Source organism: Gymnogyps californianus, chromosome 2, assembly GCF_018139145.2.
Source record: "Gymnogyps californianus isolate 813 chromosome 2, ASM1813914v2, whole genome shotgun sequence".
NCBI classification, from domain to species: Eukaryota; Metazoa; Chordata; class Aves; order Accipitriformes; family Cathartidae; genus Gymnogyps; species Gymnogyps californianus.
Genome location: NC_059472.1, coordinates 43,300,773 through 43,323,670, shown reverse-complemented (window position 1 = coordinate 43,323,670; position 22,898 = coordinate 43,300,773). Strand labels below are relative to the sequence as shown.

General features: G+C 38.8%; 1 protein-coding gene across 2 annotated transcripts in view; it reads right to left on the bottom strand.

Moving 5' to 3' along the window:
* The window catches only part of ATP6V1H (ATPase H+ transporting V1 subunit H), a 51,908-nt gene that overhangs the window by 25,807 nt on the left and 3,203 nt on the right, over window positions 1–22,898 (bottom strand). Inside the window, exons 1-8 of one of the 2 annotated variants that reach the window (XM_050892261.1) lie at window positions 18,512–18,576; window positions 16,520–16,622; window positions 14,953–15,042; window positions 10,252–10,365; window positions 6,997–7,101; window positions 5,856–5,909; window positions 2,315–2,412; window positions 637–829 (exon numbers count right to left, since the gene is read on the bottom strand). In XM_050892261.1, coding sequence (XP_050748218.1) covers window positions 637–829; window positions 2,315–2,412; window positions 5,856–5,909; window positions 6,997–7,101; window positions 10,252–10,365; window positions 14,953–15,042; window positions 16,520–16,615 — 750 coding nt within the window. In that variant the 5' untranslated portion in view covers window positions 16,616–16,622; window positions 18,512–18,576. Of the gene's footprint in view, window positions 1–636; window positions 830–2,314; window positions 2,413–5,855; window positions 5,910–6,996; window positions 7,102–10,251; window positions 10,366–14,952; window positions 15,043–16,519; window positions 16,623–18,511; window positions 18,577–22,898 lie in introns of those variants that run through there. The other variant, XM_050892260.1, reaches the window with a different exon arrangement.

Genomic DNA, 22,898 nt, shown 5'->3' with positions numbered 1-22,898 from the left:
TACATGTAAAACTATGCGCACATGCACAATTAGCATCCATGAATGCAAACTGGTACTCTCACAATGAAAATATCAAGCCTCGGTGCTCAGTTATTCCACATTATCTTAAATAGGACCAGTGATTTTCAAGTAACATGGACACAATAAGTCAACTTATCATTCTTACACGGATATTCTCACTCATCTTGACAGAGCCACCAAGAAAAGATTTTGGACTAGTAGATAAAAATAATTTCTAAGGTAGTCAGTCAGACAAACACATACATGTTTAAAATAATGTTTTTTAATTAAAGCTTCGTAAGGCAAAACTCATCAGGTATTAGTAACTACAGTGTCTTACACTAGTACCAGTAGAAAAAAGAATCGTGAACTAAAGAAGGGAAATCACTAGTGCCTGTGTTAACATAGGGTTTTTTTAGTTAACCTTATTTTAAGAAGACATTGAATAGCAAACGTCTATTACTTGTAATAGCATGTCCATTACCTGTAGCAAAACTCAGCTGATGAAAAAAAAGGGAGAATTAAGCTTTCAATCCAGTTTACTGATACGGTCTAGCAGAAACAGCTATGCATCAGCAACATTTGAGACCTACTCATTTGAGAAGCACGGTGCAATTGTAGTCAACAGACACTTACCCGAAATGCTGCAAGGATGATTCTAGTTACTTTCTCTTTGACAGATTCCTGAAGAATATCCGACAGCACTGGAACAATATTATACCGACGGAGATATTCACACATTTGAGGGCTAAATGCCAGCAGCCACACACAGAAAATCATCTGATACTGGAGCTGGAAGCCGCATTTGTTGCTCAAGACCCCCATGATACTGAAAAATCAACATAGTATACATTTAATTTTTAAATAATGACTGCATAGATTGTGTTGCTCCACCCTGAAACATTAAAAGAAATGGTTAACAGGAACTTATTGGAAAGGGCTTCTGAGGATGACTATACAACACATGCTTCACAGTATCCTGCACCAGTATTTATCATTGTACAAGCAGCTTGTTCAGAAAGCCATCTTTTAAAGATACAGTTATTTCCTCCTTAGCCTTACAGCCATAAAGCAGCTTTTCCCATGTGAACTAATGTGGTACTGTATCCATCTTCAGGTTCACCAATACTCGTTTTCTACTGGCATGTTTAGAGCATTGTTTGTCATTCTAGGAGAAACAGAGAAACGCGTAGCTACTCCTTCAGAGGTAAGAAAGGGGAGTAAACAGACAGAACAAAATCTACACAAATTGAACTTGTTTCCTTAATTGTATCTCTCCACAGGAGTGTCTGAAATGAGCTGAAGCAGTCATTATTTAACAAGTGAGTTCTCAGAAAACAGCTTATAACACATCACAGATATACAAAGCACGCTAGAGAAGAAATAATATCACAAGATCTCCAAGAAGAAATCATGCAGAAGCTTTGTTCAGCTGAAGTTTTGAGAATTTAATAAGCAATTTAAAGGTCCATTCCAAAAAAGCCAACCCAATTTAAAAAAAAAAAAAAAAAAAAAACACAAAACCACTTTCAAGATCATTGCTATCAACATTAAGACAAATTCAAACTTGCTGAAATGCAGGCTTATTGTAATGGTTTAACAGTTTATTAAAAAGCTTCCTTGGTGAAAAAGTTTGTTTCAATAGTGTCATCTTGACACACATGAACATCTTTTGAACTTTCACTTCACTGGCAACTTTGACTTTTCTCCATTTCAGAGTACAGGGGTATTTTTTCTTAAAGTGCAAATCGTATAGCCACCATCCCCAATAGAGGCGTGCATGGCAGAAAAATTACTTATAGACAAGCATTTTTTAAATAAAATGAGTGACAACATCCTATCCTCATGCAGAGCTATTTTTGAAGAGAATCTGGATAAAACAATGAAGCCATATGTGGAAAAAAAAATTGAGCTTAGCTCTAGAACATGTTTCTCCTTTCACTAATATTTTCAGACTGAACAACTCCAAACTGAAAGACAAGGAAGATTAGTAGAAACTCATTTTGTTATTCCTTGTTCTATTAAATAAAAAACGGAGCATCTACAGCTGAAGACAAATGGCTGTATTCCCCTTCAGATATTTATTTAAGCACTTCTTCATGAAGAGTAAAGTAGCATTAAAGCCTCAACATTGGTACCTATATCTGCAAGTTTCACTTGTCTATTTGACTGTATTAATGTTTGAGAACAAATAAGTTTTGTACTCAAATACAGCAGCTGTCTTTTGCAAGAGAGTTCTATTCCAAAAGAGGTCACTGGGGAACATGCTATTGTAAGTGGAAGTATATCCATATAAATTGAATTAAACACTCACCAATTTACTCCATCTGCTTCTACCCATGCAAAGCGATATTCATTGACCCTGAGCATCAGCTGCAGACATCCAGCAACACACTGTACATACTGGGAACTCTGGGTGAAAAGAAGAACACATCACTTCTTACAAGAAGAGTTAGGTAGTAAGTGCTGAAGTTCAGTTTTCCAAACTAGGCTTTACTGGCATACTTCAACACATATTTCTTCAGTGACACTTCCGAGTTAAACAGGCTCACTCTTATAATGCTTTACATCCCCCTATTTAAAAAAAAAAAAAAAAAACTCACAAGAAAAGGTGGGAAGCAAAATATAAATGGAGAAGAGTTCTGAATAGGAAATAAGTGTTATATGTAAGTGATACCATTTTCCATTACCGTAACAGATTTTTTACAGCCCATTTGAACATGCCTTCTTTCATGAATGAAGGCTGTCCTCTGATTATACTGCCAGAGCCCTTTCACTCACAGAGTCAATTGTTATTCCATTGAGCAAACTCTGGGAAATAAATCAAACTGGTTACCAAGCTTGAAGAAGTTTGTTAGAGGTCATTGTAGAAAAAGGAATCTTGAGCTCAAGTTCTTCCCACTCCCATTCTTCAACTCAAAACAGCAGTGGCGTCATTACAATTGTATATTTTCCTATGCATGTGCCACACAGTAAGTACCATGCTTATCATAATGAGATGTATATTTATACAAAAAAATATGATTAGCAAAACAAGTATGCAAAATCATCCTCAAAGTTTAGCTTTGCATTTTCATTTTTTCTTCTTTTCATTAAAAGCTTAGCACAGTATACTGTGCTAAGAAAAGAATAATAAGATTAAAACTTTCGCGTCAGGAAAACATTGAAAGATGCACCACTGAATTCTATTTTCATTCAGACTCCTATATGAATAGTCACAAAGACAGAATCATTAAACAGTTTTTCATCTCTAAAAGCATGTATTTTTTGTGCAGTAACACAGAAGATGGGCTGCAGTTCTGTGCTGGTTTTGGCTGGGACAGTTAATTTTCTTCATAGTAGCTGGTATGGGGCTGTGTTTTGGAATTGTGCTGGAAACAGTGTTGATAACACAGGGATGTTTTCGTCACTGCTGAGCAGTGCTTACACAGAGTCAAGGCCTTTTCTGCTTCTCACCCCACCCCACCAGCGAGGAGGCTGGGGGTGCACAAGAAGTTGGGAGGGGACACAGCCAGGACAGCTGACCCCAGCTCACCAAAGGGATATTCCATACCATATGACATCATGCTCAGCATATAAACCTGGGGAAAGAAGAAGGAAGGGAGGGACATTCGGAGTGATGGCGTTTGTCTTCCCAAGTAACCGCTACGTGTGATGGAGCCCTGCTTTCCTGGAGATGGCTGAACACCTGCCTGCTGATGGGAAGCAGTGAATGAATTCCTGCTTCTGCTTTGCTTGTGTGCGTGGCTTTTTTTTCCCTGTTAAACTGTCTTTGCCTCAACCCACAAGTTTTCTCACTTTTACCCTTCCGAGTCTCTCCTCTATCCCGATGCAGGGGGAGTGAGTGAGCAGCTGTGTGGTGCTTAGTTGCTGGCTGGGGTTAAACCACAACAAGTTCAAAAATGGGGTTTTGTCAACACATTGGCCCTCCCACTACACCAACAGAAAGATCCCAAGGTACAACAGAAGAGGCATTTTTTTCTCTTCTTGCTCAGCTTCTGGCATTATCTTCACTAATACTCAGATATGCTGCTGATAAAATGTTGAGGTTTTTTTCCCCCCCCCCATAAGCCTTTTTCTTTACTAAGTGTCTTGAAAGTCTTATGGTAGATCACTCACATAACACAAGGTCAAACCTTTCAAACATTTAATAGTGTAAAGAAGTCAGGCAATCCCATATGAAGAGAAAAGAGAAGAGACAATAAACCGAATTTAAAACAAAGACGAATTAATTCTGTGTCTCTCATCAGAGATTAAGAATTTTATGTAAAAACTGAGTCTGAACATCTAGGCCCAAATCATCATACAGAACATTCACTTCCCTGGGTAGGTATTCACTCTCACACACCATGCAAATAAAAAAAAGCTATAAACGCACAGACAGCCCTCCCACCCCAAATGTATTAATTTATCTGCATCACCAACCTGTGTACTACTGAACTTGGAGTTTTCTTTTTAAAGACTCTGTCATAAAAGCATTCTCTACCAACACTATTATAATTGAAATCTCATAATAGATCCCAGCCCTCTTTTCCTGTGTAAGATCATACAACTGCATCTCTAATTTACTCTGAAATAAACTGGTCAGGACCTGCTTGGAAATCCTGCACCAGCTAGATCTGAAATCAGAACACTAACCAAGTCAAGACAATACTTACTCAACTTAATTATCCTAGAACATTTGCTCTATCAGTTCTGCTGCTTTGGGACCCTGCAGTGGTACGATACATCCATGCAGTGCTACAGTACAATGAATACAGATTTCTAAGCAAGTTAGAATAGCTCACAGCTCCATAACGAGTGGTGTTGCATGCTGTAGAACTATTTACTCTTTTAAGGCTACATGACCGAGGGCTGTCAGCCTAACAAAATCTAACAGTATGGCACACAGAACTGCACATGAAATACTGAAATACTTCAACTTCTATGCCTAGGCCGTAATTTTACCCCCTATCCTTGGTCATGCATAACAGTCTTTCATCTTTTCTATTTTAAACCCCAGTCAGGCGGTAATTTAAGAGGCTTTTCTCTACAGGAAGCTAACGCTTTAAAGCGATGACTACATTTAGAAGAAAAATAAATTCCAGGTTCATATTTAAGTCTTCTGAAAAACTGTGAACACCTTCAGGTTGCAAAAGGAACAAAAGACCAAACTGAATTCTACTCCACATTCAAAAGCTACAACAAATGGCTTCATTGTGCCACAACAAAACAGAAAATCCAGTTATGATGATCACTTGCATTTGCTATACTGCCGCAGTTCATCTCCAAGCTCAACAGCCATTATAACTACACGAAATGCGGTATAAATAAATACTGATGCAAAAAGGACAATTCATTTTCCCCTGAATTCAAGCTATTCAAATATGAAAAGCTCACAGCTTTGAAAGCACTCTTGTAATTTCATACTACAGAGGTTGAGCGGCAATGTTAGTTTTAGCATCTGACATGCCCTTTCTAAGTTCTGGACATCACAAGAGCCAAAAGCTTCTTAGTCTCAGGTTTCTTCTACAAGTGCAACAGTTCAGTGCTAAACAGACAGTGTTGTTCAAATACCAAATTAATTGTATATAATTTTTGCAAGTTTTAACAAAGAGAACGCTAGATACATCTACAGTTTTAACAACCCAAACCAACTTGTAAAATACATACTTCCACTGCCAGCATTCTCTGTGAAATCAGTGGTTTAAAAATACTTTTGTTTCTTGGCGCCATCACCTGGCACTCTGCTGTCATACAGTTCTGATTCCAAGTACTTTCTATTACTGACACTAGAACAGCTCTGCACCTTAATACAAGGAGTGGGTATCACCTGCTCAAAATAGCAAATTGACAGATTTCAAAGATATACTCACATCACTTGTGGAGACTGCTCCTGCTTCCACAGAACCCCCTGTAGCACGTAGTTTCTAGGAAAAAAAATAAAAGCTTAAAATCAGAGCTGTCCTTCATCCTTACAGAACAGTTGTTAAACAAGTTTCTTTCAATTCTCTGATCTCTCTAGTCATAAAAAGAAAAGATTAAGACTCTATTAGATACTTTTCCTGCTCAATATATTATGATAATATATTGTATTTATTTCCCACACACACCATCATATCTAGAAGAATATGCTTGGAGCTGATCCTGGTATACCAAGATTTAATTTTTATTTATTTATTATGTCTGGATTTACTCAAGACTTTTATCCATCTTCATCTTAGAATCTGAAAACTGTTCTCTTGAATCTTTCTGAAGGAAATTCCAACTTCACGATTCTTATTCCAGAGAAAAAAAAAAAACACTCCTTTTTAATAAACCCACTTTGCTAAACTATGAAAAATATACCGTTACGAAACCTACTGAATGTTTCTCTGCTCTCCAGAATCCACTTCTGCTACAACACTACCCTAGAGAATGACAAATCACTGGGTTTTGATAAGGATTGAAGGGAAAATCTCAAAAAATGAATACAAAGGAGAACGATTCATCCTTGAAGGACAAGCCAGCAGTAACCAATTCATACTCAGCTAACGCCATAAAAATACTGTTCAAATAAGTCAGGATTTATTTAGTTTCAAGAGACAGGACTAAAAATAAAAGCTTTGTACTACTGTAAACTGGAAAAAAGTTTTGATATTCACTTCCTGCTACCATGTGATTTTTCTTCCCAGTAAAAAGCTCTGAGAAACAAAACAATACAGGGAGACAAAAACCCCTAATCACATGTTTTCTCAGTGTCCAGAAGAAAAATTAATGTTAACCAACAGAAAAGGCTAAAAGCCTTATTTTTTGTTTTTAATTTACATTTCAAGGACTAGAGTAGAAAATACAAAATATTAAGTTAAAAACTACGTATTTGAATGAAGGATATTTAGCTTTAAAAATGACAACATAAAATTTCATTTTAAAAAAAGAAAACCAAAAATATACCTCTTGTTTGCGCATCTGTATATTCATACTCCGGAAAAAAGTTTCCGAAGTCACTGTAATGTTTAAGCAGAAGTAGCTTTTTACCTGGGAACTGAGCTGAGTTTTAATCCAGTTGAAATAGTAATTCAAGTCACTGCCTTCCATAAGTTCCCTCCCCCAAGCAGCCAGTTTGGCAATAATTCGTGCTGCCTGAAAAAGAATGCAATAAACAGATTTTTCAAACACAGCAATTTCAGGATTTAGCAAGAAGTCCTATAAGCTCTGGAAACCAAGTTTAGGTAAAAGATGGCCCCTTACAGAAATCCACGTGTTTTCCATGTAGGGGACTCTTCATGCCTAGTAATTTTCTTTCTTCAGCTTTCTGCTGCTTCTACTTCATAGTAACTGGTATATTGCCACAATGTTATCAGATACCTGTAGCTGATGAAGTTCACAAGGCACCAATAAAGAACTCAGAAGGGGGTGCAGGGGAGCTATCAATAGGCTACTGCTGTAGGACACCATTACAGTCAGAAATCCATCAACAGTAAGACACTTAATGGCGTAACACATACATAAGCAGGCTTACTTTAAGCAACCACGGCACATGCCAACACAAATGACTGCAAAGTATTAAAGTTTTTTGTACTTAAACTGAAGTAAGACATCTCCAAGAAGGGAGAAGTTTCAAGCCCAGAAAAAGAAGAGCAGAAAACCAAAAGGGAAGGTAGAATTTAAGAATGAAGTTGAAGAGTAAAAATGTAGTCAGGTTAAGAATTTTCATGATGCCTATGGCACAAGAATACATATAACGAGTATATTTCTATGCCGGCCTTTCCAAATTGTGCTTGAAGTAACTCTACATTGCAGCCTGCAGCTTATTTGCAGAAACATTTGAGCCAGCTTATAGATAGAGGCAGTCTAACCAAGTAACTACTGAAGCAGGGGTTCGTTTGCCTGCTTACAGCTCCATGATGCAGTGAAGAGACTATTCCAGCCACCTTTCCACTATACTGCATTCAGATGTGCAGCACCACCACCACTGACTTCTAGAGGGATTACAAGCGAGAGTCTGGAACAATGATCTCTATACTGAAATGCGTCAAATCCACTTCTGAATGTAGCCAAGTAACCCTATAAAATCCCTTCAACTTTAAAACATAAGATACTAGATCTCTAGCTTACTTACTGTGCATCTGAGTTAAAACTGCTACCTGGCCCCTGAATGAGAGACCATTCATGCCTAGCAGAATTTAAGCCTGTACACAGAGGACAAGTATTTTTATCTGTCTATGCAGACACAATGATGCAGCATCAAAAGTCTTCCACTGTGCACAGTAAGGAGGAGGAAAAAAAGTCACCACAAAAAAACAACACAAACCTAAACCTTTGCTTTGAAAACATTCATGTGCTTTAAAAAAAATATACGCACAAAGAGTACTAAAAGGCCTAAGGGAGCAAACAGTGTTTTAAAGTGGATTCACATCACATGAGGTTCTCTGTGACTTGTAAAATTATTTGTGTATTTTTGCAGTACCTAAAGAAAACAATATCTGAATGACACATCTGCGAGCAGAGAAATACTCGACATAGAAATTTCTATATTATACATTTGAAAGTCACCATTCTAGGGAGACTAATTAGTTTGCACTGCAAGGGTCTAAAAATTACACTTTACCTGCATACTTGAGAAGTCAATATTGTCTGAGCTTGCTCAGACCGCAGTTTTGCAAGATGGGTCTTCAGCAGCAATAACGCCAAAAAAAAAACCCCAAACCCACACCATCACCACCATGCAAAAAACCCCAACAGCCTCTTCCTTCAGCTGCACCAAGTAACCTGATTCCACAGCCATGCAGTGAATCAGTCAGATTTTAAAAAAAAAAAAAAAAAAAAAAAATCAGGCCTGACTTTTTTCTTGAAAATAGGCCAGCTCACCGTTCAAGTCGCAGCACAGCCCCAAACACACAGCTGCACTGGCCACACCTAAGGGCAAACAGCATGACTTGCCTGGAATTCCTTGTGCCACTACTGCCACCACAGCATAATGCAGGCCAGGTGTGTGGCTTTGTAGTCTGAGCCACTGATTTGATTCTACTATACCTTGCCAGCATAAACATATGCAGTGAAGAACAATTCATAGCCATGCAGTTTTCTCCCTCTTCAAGCCATAATACAAGTTTTATTGGCGGAAACTATGGTCTCCATTAGGAATTTCCAGTAATACAACCATACTTTTCCCCCACAAGGAAAAAAAAACTGCCCAGATGAAATGGCCAGTTCTCACCACAGATGACAGAAGAGTATTAACAATTCCAGAAAAGTTACTCCATATACTCCAGCAGTTACTCCATATACTCCAGCAGCACCCAGTGGCTCAACGCACAGCAGATACCATACAACACACATGGTTGTACTGGGTTTGGCTGGGATGGACTTAATTTTCTTCACAGCAGCCCATATGATGCTGTGGTTTAGACTGGTGACCAAAACAGTGTTGATAACATACCAATGTTTTAGCTGTTGCTGAGCAGTGCTTGCACAACATCAAGGACTTCTCCGTTTCTCACTCTATGCTTCCAGTGAGTAGGCTGGGTGGGGAGCCAAGAGGCTGGGAGGGGACACAGCCAGGACAGCTGACCAAAGAGATACACTGGCTGGGCATCAGTCTGCTGGTGTTGTGTGACTGCTTTTGCATCACTTTTTGTTGGATTTGTTTTGGGTTCCACCCCCCCTTCCCTTTTTTCCCTCTTCACTTATTAAACTGTCTTTACCCTGACCCACGAGTTTTCTCGCTTCTGCCCTCCCGATTCTCTCGCCAGTCCCGCTGTGGGGGACTGTGCAAGCAACTGTGTGGGAGCTTTCCTGTCAGCCAGCATCAACCCACCACAACACTAAACATTATTTCTTCCCCAGTATGCTTACAAACCATTTTAAGCAGATTTCAAGTGGCACTGTAGTAATTTGAGCATATGAGAGAATAAGGTTCATCAAGGTAAAGATATTTCCCTTTCACTGGATAAGAACTTAAATTCTAATATTTGTACAGCATGAGGAGCATTGACTGGTAGTTGTGACAAAAGTTATTTTTCTAGTTATGTCTTACTATGCTTGCTTAATTCTAAAATCCTTGCTTTTCTGAGCCTTTAAAACCTCCCAGAAAAAACAATGTCAATAAACAATGTAACTTCTCTTTCTAAAATGTGGTCAAGTGAAGCTCGTATTGACCCATCTAGACTGCAAGAGGAAAACTTTCCAGTCCAGGCAGTAGTTTAGCTTCAAACTCCAAAATCTCTTGAAGAAAAATAAAACCAGCATTTTTCTCTACCATCTTCAGAGACAGGTTCATTTAAAACTTACCATATGCACAGTGAAAAGATCTTGTCGATTCAACATCGGCAGAAAATAGGACCATGCAGTGTTTTTACCACGTTTTGCATAATCAAAGAAGATACAAACACGCTGATGATTTTCCTGTAAAAATTGGGAGAGGGGAAAAGATGACAGACTTGTAAAAGCATTCAACATAAAGCAGTTATTTGCTCCTCATTATGTTGGCGTACATTATCAGAGTGTATCCTGGCTTGTAACAGCCCATGGAAATTTTTCGGTTTGACAGTTACTTGTGGATACAGTTCATTTCAGCACTCCAACATGAAGGTTAGAGATTTGGCATAGGGGGAAACAAACTTTGAAACCCTAGTTATGTCTCAGTACTCCAACACCTGCTTGAGTAAAAATGGATGTATCCTTTTGATCATGCAAGCAGAATGCGAGAAATGAGAGACAAGCTAAATACTGTCATTTTCCAGAGGAACACTACTCTTCACCCAATCAATTATACTTGAATAAAGTCCATACAAAGTTTTCCACGTATTGCTACTTCCACACAAAAGCCTGTTGTTCAACTTGGCTGCGTGTGCTACAAGCGAAACTTTGGAAATATAAGCTAGTCCTGCCTCTCCATTCCTCTCAATGGGAAGCAACCTCTTCTCTCCCAGATGAGGCTGCAACTGATGCACCTGTTATCTCAGGCAACTTGCATACCTAGGTGAGGACATAGCCACCAAAAGTCTGTTCTCCAGGGCTTCTAGATTGAACCACAAGAGACCACAAGTACCTGAACCTGGGCACTGTGCACAGTTTCTTCAAGCATTTCACCTAATAACCACTGTGAAAAGCAGCTATTATGGTTCTCCTTAAAGCAGACCAGAGAAGAGGCCATGCAAACCTGAAGGAGAAAGAGGAGCTCTGCTATTTCCTAATAGCCTAGAACATAGACAGTCTTCCAGAAAATCAAATACCTGGATTCTTGCTTTTCCTCAGCATTTCCATATACTTTCTAGCCTGGTGGATAGTAAGCTTTCATTCTAAAGAGATGTCTCCCCACTAAAGTCAAGCTACTACAACCAAGTATACAACTCTTATCAAGGAAGGCAAAACTGTTTGAAACGCTGTAACTGGGAAACTCGCATGAGAACAGTATCTCAGTCTCCACTACTCAATGAATTTAATTTGCAAACTCCCCTAGCTGAAGGGCTTTCCTCCATCAATTCAGCACCCTAATATTAAGTCTATGGACCAAGAATCAGCTAGGCAAGCCTGCTCGTTGGAATATGATCCGTTAAGCACAAGATGGCCTGAATGTATCCATGATCCAAACACTGGCATCTTACTAAGCATCAGAGTTGCAACCAACCCTTCATTGAAAGTATCAAAGTTACCGCACCACATGGGATCACTGACTGGGGAAGGTCAGGTGTCACTAGTTATCTGACAGTCAAAACACTTTCAGGGAATAACGGTCTATATGGCATGTATCAAAAAGCACTCAAAAACCCTCTCAAAATTTGTTGTTCAAACTACAAAATAAAAAAAAAAAAAGATCATCTCAGGAACACAGTGCCTTGGTGGAGAGCCTCCACTCTGTGAGGCCTAGTTTGATGAAAAATGGCAGTTCAATCAAATAAATCGCTCTTAGCATCTACACTTGTACTACACAGTCCAGCTAAAAAGATCAAAAATAACTAGATCAATGAGTTCAGTTTAGAACATAAGTAAGGAGGAGACAGGTCTGGGAGCAGAAAAGCTGAAATAACTTCAACATGCTGTCAATCAGAAAACTAGTCTGGTTTGCTGTTACGGTGCAGGGTAGTGGAGTAGTGCCTATGGCCCTGAAACATGTAGTGCTGCACCTTCCTAGGCAGCTACTGACTACACTGATAAAAAGGAAATCCTGAAGCTCTCACATCAACAGTTGATTAATTTAGCATCTGTCATTTCTGAAGAAGCATAATGAAGCTCACTTGGGTGGTACTGCTACCTGCAGCAACTACAGTGCACGTTCTTAAAGATTTTGTAAGTAACAGACTGTGCAGTGTGACGAGGTCACTAATCCAGAGAAATTGTTCCAAGTATTTATCATATGAATAGAATAAGAAATGTTTCCTCAGGTACTCCAGTATGCTAACACTCTCCACCTTCAGAAATAAGCAGAATGGTGATACAAGGCAATCATCAAATTAAATTAATTTCTGCCGGACTCCAAAAGAAATCTTTCTTAGAATAATCACCAAATCCATAAGTAGAACTGCTGGAACAATGCTAGACACCCAGGTAGGCTTTTGGTGTGCTCAAAAGACAGTTGATATGATTTTTACAACCTCACAAGAAAAGCATGGAAAGATAATAGAAGAACCACAGACAGTCATTATCAACACAGACAAAAGCTGGATACTGTTACCTATGACAGTTTCTAGAAGTTTCAGCTATCAAAAGCAGCTTTCAAATATGATTTGTTCATCTCATGAGACTGCAGTGAACATCCTTGCTGAAAACAATTCTACTGAAAGAGCCAGTGGCACCATGACAGGCCATGTCCTTGAACAATTTCCCACTTAAAATCTTTGCATGTACTGAATTAAGACTACTTGGGCAAAGACAGGAGACTTCATACCCACTACGGTGGATTCTTCTGTCCATGCAGTCTGCAGAGACCCTGCACTAAACTCAATCACAGAGTCAATGGCCAATATGCTCCTTTCTGACAAGAACCTTACACCTTGAAAATGTGCAACCAAGGGTCCATACGGCATCACTGACAGCATATTCTACCATCTGAACATGACCAAAAGAAAACAGAAGTCCTGTTTCAGCCTTGCCTAGTGGAGACACGGGGGCTAGGAAGCCCTGGGATGATGCCATGCAGATACCTGCACACAAGCCTCTATGCCAGCAGCAAGATATCCCTGAATAATGAAATCACACAGAGCATTGCAAAAGCCAGTGCAGCTTTTCAGACACTGAAGCAGAATTTCTAAAGTGAAAGAGACATCCAATTTCAAACAAAAGCAAATATATACTGTGCACCAACATCTCTATTCTTCTGTATCACTATAAAGCCTGGACAATTTAACGTCGTTATGTTTAACATTAAGAATGCCACACATGCCACTTCTGTGGTAGGGTAAGGCCCTGAATAGAGAAATGTTAGTGCATGAACATAAAGTCAAGAAAACACGTTCATCTAGACACATATGACAGAATCAATATGGCAAACAAGAGATTACTCAAAACTACTTTCTGTGACCAGTGAAAGCTTTTACCTGTGGGGTATTAATTCCACAGCACAGGAGATGATATCGGCTATTGCATATTGTAGCTATAGTCTATGTGCTAATGTCAAAGCACGTAAGCGAAACAAGACCTACTAACACTCACAAAAAGTTCCAAAGAAGGGCAAGTGAAATGATTACTTCTGTGGCCACCAATATGTCTCACATAGAAAATGAGACCCATTCCTCACAAAAGTAGCCATAATAAACAGAGTTCTCACACACTAAGACAAAGTTTGTCATCAAATGCATAAACCAAAACAAGGTACTCCCAACTTAGTGTCCTAATCAAGGAATGATACTGAGACTCCCTTTTGTCTTCTCTGCTTCTTGATGTTTGTGTCACACTTGAGAAAAAGTAAATCTGAAGAAAAAAGAGGAAGAGGGTTAGAGTGACAAAGCTGCAGATGGGTGTGAATAAACTGCTGCCACCACCACTAGCTATTATTATAGCAGTCAGGGCACTCGGGGCTCTAATGTGCAGACAGGCACCTGAAAACACCATAATCCCCATGTTATACGTACTGCGGAGAGGTTCACGCTTTTCAACTTGCCTGCTGACAATACTGAATACTCAGAGCTGGAATCAGAACTCACATGGTTCACCTCCTAGGGCAATGCCCTAAACCATTGAGTTATCACTAGACACATTTCACTGTAACCTTGTAGTAAATATAACATAAAACAGCAGAAGAGAAACTGTCAAACAGCCAGATATCCTACATGAATACCAGGAGAAAACCTCGCACAACTCAATCCATCTTGTTACATCATCACTCCAACCACTTTCTCTTAGTCTACCAGAGAGCGAAGAAATGCAAAAGCAGGATTATCTGATTGAGTAAAGTCTCCTCTTGACTTGTCCCGGTCAGCACAGCAGTCCTGACACCAAATTTAATAGCCTACTCTTGTAAGTCACTGTATCCCATAGCTACAAGGAGCCATATATTTCATTGAATCAAAAGTTCTTATTTTATAATTAAACCATGCAGAATTTCAGAACATGTTGTCCTAAACAGTCTTAACTTATGTTGGAAACCTGAAGCTGCAGAAACTAAATCTTCTTGCTGAGGGTGGCCAAATTAATATTTTCGTAGGAAAAGCTTCAACAACTTCAAGTTAGAAGTTATATGCTATCTACACAACAGGAAAAGGCTGAGGTCACAAATCATCCCTTAACATCCAAGTTTTGGATCAAACATGGTTGAGAGCCGAAAGACAAGCATACAGGTATGTTTGATTTCCAGAATATGAACATATATATACACAAGACTAAGTTACCCATACAACTTCAGGTCTAACATTTAATTTCTGAAGACAAGATCTGAAAATTTAAAAGAATATTTTTAATACAATATGACAAACACCTGAAGAGACCTGAATTAGGCTAAGGAAACATTCAAGCATGCATTTAAAGACTTAAAAATAAGACAGGTTATTGACCTACTTGCAGCATATCATCAACCATAGTCAGAATGTACTGAACAGTCTGTTCCTTGGAGATATGAGTCATCAAGTTTATAAATGTTTTAGCACACTAGAAAAATAACACAGACATTAAAATTTACATTAGCAATTGTCTTCATTCCTTTTGATAATATAAAACAGGACCTCATTAATTCACAGTGAAGTCTTACACAAGCATTGAGCATCCCAACATCTTATTCAACTGCAATGAGATGAATACATTTGACATTATACTACAAAGAAAATTTTCTGTCACATTGATCGTTACCCTTTACAAATTGTTTTATGGCTTTCAAATGAAATAACAAGTACTTGCTAGTGAAAGTCAGCAAGGTGGTTTGTTGAAAGACTGATTAGAAAAATCTCCATTAGCGTCCTTTTTTATGGCAGTGAGAAGAAGAACCAAGTAAACTGACAAAACAGCAACAAACTCAGACATGGTATAAGAAAGTTTCAGCAACTTGACTGGGAGGGAGGGAAGACAGGTAACTCTTACCTGTTCACTTCCTATACCTTGTAGACAAATCTTTGTTCCTATTTGAGCTGTTTTCTGCCTCCTGAACAACTCTACTCTGAAATTTCCGCAACAGATATAATAGGCTGAAACAGTCACAACAGTACTTTTTACACTTTCTCCTTCCCCTTCACCACGTTAAACTAAAACTGAAAGAAAAATGGAACTCTGAACTGCTACACCATAATTATATAGTGGCATATAATATTCACCATATATGATTTTGTCACTATGCAAATTATGGTCCATTACATAGCAGCCACACAATACAATTTGGGAAAAAAAAAAAAAACAAAAACACAAAATGAAAACACAGAACAGCCTAAAATTAAAGTAGAAAAAAGGGCTGGAAAGTTTTGTGTCTTGAGTGCATCTCCTACTCTTCACCTTCCCCCCTGTCTCCCTCAATCCTCTTGGTGTCTGACATCGTCTGCTAGAACCTCAGGCTTCGAGGCCGAGATTCTACTGCTTCAAATATCATTAAAGTGTCTTTGGGCATGCTGCCTGGACTCCATAAGCCAAATGGCATGGGTCACCTATCAATCTTATATCAGCTCTGTCCAATGCAGATGTCTCGTATCTTACTGTGCCTAAAATGACACTAGACACCTGTGTTTAACTGAATCCACCTTAGCAGTCAGTGGACTCTATTGCTGGAACTACATTATAATTGTTCAGCTAGCTAAGCAGAAGTCTCACTGGTAGTAGCTCTCATCAATAAACTACAAGGAAAAAAGCTCAAAAAGTGACTCAAGTACAAGTGTGCATGATTAAGTAAACTGGGATGAGGAAAGACTTCAGTTAGCTTGTCCCACAACAGAGTCAAAGTCAGATGACATTTAATAATTATTTAATAGGCTTTTAAAACAATGTCCAACCTATATCTAGGAAAAAAAATAATCATAATAGCAAGTTTTATACTTCTTCCGTAACGTCTTAACTGTATACAGCCAACAACAAAATAGAGTTGGTACAAAAATTTCCTTCCATCCTCCTCCCCAAAAGATAGATTATTAAAAGAAAGGAAAGTTACTTGATTGCCTTCTGTTTGCAACAACTCCTGTTTTTCTTCTGGATTTCTTTTCTGTTCAAATCTTTGAATAAATTCACAGTCTTCACCTGAAATCATCTGCCCTCTGAAAAGCAAAATATGAAACCATAAGTAACATAAACAATAAGTTATTTCAAACTGTATTGGGTTTACGTGGCAACATTTTGGTAGCAGGAGGGCTGCAGGGGCAGCTTATATGAGAAGACACCAGAGGCGGCCCCCATGTCAGACAGAGCCAGTTCCAGCCGGCTCCAGGACAAACCCGCCACTGGCCAAAGCTGAGCCACTCGGTGATGATGGTAACACTTCTGTGATAATATATTTAAGGAGTAAAAACTGCTGCACAACAGCAGCCAGGAGAGAGGAGTGAGAATATGTGAAACAACTCTGCGGACACCAAGGTCAATGAAGAAGCAGGGGGAGGAGATGCTCTGGGCAACAGAGCAGAGATTCCCCTGCAGGCCATGGTGAAGATCATGGTGAAGCCATTTGTCCCTCTGCAGCCCATGGAGGACCCCATGCTGGAGCAGGTAGATATGCCCTAAAGGAAGCTGCAAGCCCATGGAAAGCCCACACTAGAGCAGGCTCCTGGCAGGAGCTGTGGCCCTGTGGAGAGAAGCCCACACTGGAGCAGGTTTTCTTGCAGGACCTGTGACCCCATGGGGGACCTACGTTGGAGCAGTCTGTTCCTGAAGGACTGTATCCCGTGGAAAGGACCCATGCTGGAGCAGTTCGTGAAGGACCATATCCAATGGGTGGGACCCGAGGCTGGAGCAGGGGAAGAGTGTGAGAAGGAAGGAGCAGCAGAGGCGAAGCATTATGAACTGACTGCCACCCCCATTCCCCATCCCCCTACACTGCTTGGGGCAAGGAGGTAGACAAGTCAGCAGTGAAGCTGAGCCTGGGAAGAAGGAAGGGGTGCAGAGAAAGTGTTTTTTAGATTTGTTCCTATTTCTCATTATCCTACTCTGTTTAATCGGCAATAAATTAATTTCATTTCTCCAAGTTGAGTCTGTTTTGCCCGTGATGCTAACTGGCGAGTGATCTCCCTGTCCTTATCTCGACCCAAGAGCTTTTTGTCATGTTTTTACTGTATCCCACAGCAGAACGTAAAGAGCTCCTTTCTGCAAAAGGTCTCACATACAAAGAATTTAAAACTAATGACAGAATAACCTCTCTAGAGACTTCCCTATGCATTGCCTCTGCTCACCAACATTCTCCAAATAATTCTTAAACTTCCAGAGGCTGAATGCAATGGTCAGCGGAAATAGTTGTAAGAACTGAAATACACACAGCTAGCGTATTATGCCAAAATTATAATACATAACATGAATAATAGTCTAATCCAACCTGAAATAAGTGCTGAAAAATAAAATTAATTGATATTTTAAGTTTGCCATAAGCACTGAAGAGAATTTTAAGGCATACAGAGAACTTGGTTCCTAATGTATTTTTAGCTTTCACTAACTACGACATTTCAGCTTTTCCTGGTAGTTTAAAAACTGATATGCATGCAAGCTCATCCAAACACATAGCAAGGGGCCTTGATATAGTAAACTGCTGTGGATACCTATAAGCTAAGAGATATCTACTTGACAGATATCTTCTCTTTAACTTAATATTCAAGGGGCTACTGCCATCATCAGTGCTATTTCAGAAAGCTGTTGACTCAGCTGAAGAGCTGGCAGAATATTGTTGGGTTTTTGTTACAATACAAAACTCGCCCTCACAAAAAATAACAAACTTGTCAAAATAGCAAAGTCAAGTACTCTTCAGGTAAGAAAACTTATTTTAAATCAAGTAGCCCTGAAAATATCCAAGATTTTAATAGGTGACTAGCTTTACTAGTTAATACCAAGAGTGCTTCAGGAAAGAAGAAAATTGTGCACATAATCATCAACACAAGTGTCACAAGGGATGAAAGTATTAGACATTGCTCTGTTTCAGTTATTTCCAAGACTCATCTCCTCTTACATTTCCACTGATTCAAATGCCTCTTCCACTTTGCAAAGCTACGTAGCATAGATTCTTTTAATCCATCTTTTCCACGTTCGGAGTCAGTTTCCAGATGTTCCATTACTAGAGGTTCCATTAAAATCCTTGTAAACTTACAGGAAATGTTAGCTTTTTTTTGTTTTTAAATTGGCTCACCTGGATTGTTGAAACACAGAAATATAAATGAGACCTACAACATGTTCTTATCTTTCCTCTTTCTTACTTAAATGGTTACATCTTGAGGATGGCCTCATCACTGAGCCATCTTTTACCTATTTACTTTTCAAGCAAAGAACATAAGTAGTCCAGTACCACGTGCACTACTCCTGTATTCTAGCTGCTTTGTAAGGAATATCTTCATATGTACTGAGGAAAGGCAATTAAGTTTTACTAGATGGAAGACTCATAAAGCCAGTGGTAGTCCTTCACTAGTTTCTACTAAAACTTAACTAATTATAGATGAAAACGTTAGCAGCATGGTCATCATTGGGTAATACCACGTGCCTTTTAGATTGACTTGTGTTCTTTCTTGCCTATTAAGGATGGATTTGAGTAGTTGTTTAAAGATGAGGACAATTCATCTGCCACAAATACTGGACTTATCGACCCATAACTAGAAGCCTCTCATGTTTCAATCAATGCTGGCCAAGCTAGGGACTCCTGGATGATATTGATATAAAAGTAACCAGATGAGCTGCTTGTTTATAAGAATATTGCCATTTAGGAAGCACTTCAAAGATGACATAAGGTGAACCCTTAATTTTCAGCTTTAATACTTGAAAAAGCCTCAGCCCAGGAAGAGAGATGCTGCTTTATAGCCAGGTTATTAGAAGAAGTCTGCCACCTGCCAAGGAAAAAAAGCTTTCAAGCTTTAGCTTTCATCCTACGTTAGACCACAGGAAAAAAAAAGAAAAAAAGAAAGAAGGTGTGGGGATTGATGTTGCCTTGAGAGGAAGAGACATTAGAGTTTACTCTTTATTGCTTTGTAAGTGCCATTCAAAAAGACACTTTCCAATCCACACAAAACAGTACAAGGGATTTGACAGCTTTGTAAAGAAGTTGTTAATATTTTATCAGGGATCTCATACATCTGATTAATAGTTTTAGTAATTTCAAATGCATCCATTTCCATTCATCTCATTTTAAAATTGAAATAACTGATTATGTAGTAAACCTTAGCAACGAATGCAAAAAAAAAAAAAAAAAAACCCATGAAAAAATGCAGAACGGCCTCAGACAGCTGGTACCAGCTACCATGATGCTATTACCACATTTTCAAAGAGAATGATCCCTCTTCAAAGAGACAGGGATTTCCCAGCACCTTTAAGCAAACAATGCCAAGAAACCAAAGCTTCCCTCCACCCTCTTCCTAACAGCCATTTCATTTCTTATTTTCCAGGATGTGTCTACACAGTCTTGTCAACAGATAAAAATCACTTTGACTGAGCTTCAGCTGTCTGGGTATATCACGTTTAGAGCAGGAGTTCTGTAACCACGTTTTAAAGCTCTGTGCTTGAGATACTAAGGCCTGCCTTTGAGAGCACTAGCTACAGGAGAGTAAACTGAAGCTGTGTAAGATTTAGAAAGCATGAATTTGTAAGACCACCATTTTTAAAACCCTCAGTCTCTCAAGATGATTCAGAAACTTGTGATTCCTCCTTTTTGTTATGCATTTCCTCCAGCAGCTCTTGTTCCTTTTTTTGTTTGAATGATTTAACAAAAGCCATTCTGGAGATTAGGGGGGTTTTGTTTGTTTTTTAATTTGGGGGTTTTTCTGTTGTTTTTTTAGTATTAAAAAAATTGACTACATCTGCAGCAAATATGAAGCTCATATGAAGCCATCATGTCAAGGCATAATTTCTTTTATCCAGATATCTACAGTACTTTGCATGTACCTAAAGGACATTCATTTTATCCAACTGCTCAACAGTTTTAACTTTACAAAATTAAAACAGTAAAATAGGCTAAATGTACTCTACAAGACTGGACCAAATTTAAAAAACAAAACCAAAAAAGTTAAAAAAAAACCCCAAACCACAATCACACACACTACAGGTTAGGAAACTTCTATCTTTCTTCTAAGACAAGATCGCCTTTTAAAGTCCAAGATATTTAACCTACTTTAGAAGGTTCCCCCACCCCCAGGAAAATAAAATACATATTTTAATATCAGAATTCACAAACATGTATGTAAAGTACTTGAAGACATGTGGGAAGCTAAGTACAAATTAGTCATCAGGTATCTCACCTGATTGAATATGAAGTATTGTCAAATGCTGTATACCTAGAAAATCTACAGTGCAGTAAGATGCAAGTTAAACTCTGAAACAAGTTCACTTTTCCACAGAACTCATTTACTATCCTTAGAAAGCAAAGCCAAACTTGCTTCAAGCAAGCTAACACACCCTCCAAAGGCATTCTGACACCCTGAGGCAAATGCTGAAAGCAACCACACAGTACAGACAACAGCAATCCACCATATTTTCAACTAGCAGAGGGCATTGACACCTCTAAACTGCTAGAAGTCTCAAGATCCAAACGCAGGAATGTCTGTACAGAACTAATGGCCTCAACTACATCTAGTTTCCAGAAGGTAGGTAGACCTACACATCACCTTCCACTGTTCCAAGTTTTGCTACTCTCTTCTCCCTCAGACACAGACCCTAGCTGGAATTCAACACAAAGAAAGTGTAGATTTTAGCATTAAAAAAAAAAAAAAACCACAAAAAAAACCCCACACCTTTTTCCACAGCCTAATCTTGAAGCGAGCAGTGAACACAGTGGCAAACCAGTAATACGTACAGTTGTCATACCTAAATATTTCACTTTTGTGCCAACAGTATACACAGAAAACATCAAAAGTCAGCAGTTGTGTGTTAGCATAGTTTGACTTTTAGTTTACAGTTATAACCTTCAGAGATGGAATAAACAATATGCCAGTTAATCTTTAGCTTGAACTGACTCTACAAGAGAAGTCAGGCTACTAAAGTCTGACCAACTATTAGTAAAGCATTTTACTTTTGCACTGAAGAACAGAGAAAGCAGAAAAGAACTTCAGAATGCCTTCCTGTGTGAACCAGACTCCAATGCTGTTGCGACTGATGCAATCTTTAAAGCATCTTTATACACATACAACTGTCACAGCCAGATTTAAAAAACAAACAAACAAAAAAAATCTTCATCAGAATTTCTTGTGAAGTTCTTTGACTCCAACTATATAAATACTATTTATAGTTTAAGGAACACAAATTATGTCATGCCTGAGTTGATGTGTTAACTTAGGGAAAACAAACATAACAATCTTTCCTCTAATGTAAAAAAGTCTGAAGACTTGAAGTACACCTCCATATATTTATATGCAAGCTTACCACACAAAACGCACAGACTGCCAGAACAGGAGCTCAAAAGAAAGCAAGAGAAATGTCCTTCAAAATCACCAGCACTCCATCTTCCTTCTACTCTATAGGCCAGAACAAAGCACTCTGACCTGCCTCTAACAGGTGCATCAGAAGCAAGCAGTTTCCACTCATTTATTAATATATTTCATTCCCGAAATGAGTTAATATAGCTGCACTTTTCAAGAAATCCCTTAAAGCCCCAGCCTCAAAGACACCATCACATCCAAACCTGCCCTTTGTAAAAAGGACATGTCCAAAACCAGGTATAATTTTCTTTCCTCTTTAGAAGCACCAAAAGTTCTGCTGATATTTTCCAGTAACTAATGATAAGGAAACTCATCAGCCAAGGAACTACAGTTATCTTCACGATGCTCCACAATCCCTCTGGCACCACTTAAGTTCATCCTTGAAGCTACCTTAGCCAGACAGCCAGGCTGTTATCAGTAAATACAAGACACAAAGATTACATTTATTTCAGAGAAATAATAAACAGGACACACTGTCACTGACATACAGAGGGTACCAAGCATTGAACAGTCTCCAACAGGATCACAAACACTACCCAGATGCACTACAGTAGCCTCCAAAACCTGGCTAACCCATCAAAGAGAGGAAATAACTAGTACCTTTTTCTTTCATACATTCCAGAACAAAACAAAGTCAAATTCTACATCTAGAATCTGAAAAAGAACCATCAACCCTGCCTCCTGCTCAAAAGAAGTTACACAGAAGTTTGTTGACAGATAAATAAACAAAACTCCCCCTTCCTTATTCAAGACGAGAGAGAGAACCCCAAGAATGAAGGAAAATTATAAATGGTAGGCCACATAAAACACAGTCAAGCAATTAATACTACATACATATTCAAAATACAACTCCTTGCCAAACATAACCATCCCCTATACCAACAAAAGCAACAGATGAATCTCACCAGCCCCATAGTCTGAATCACTAGAGTAGTGAAAAAG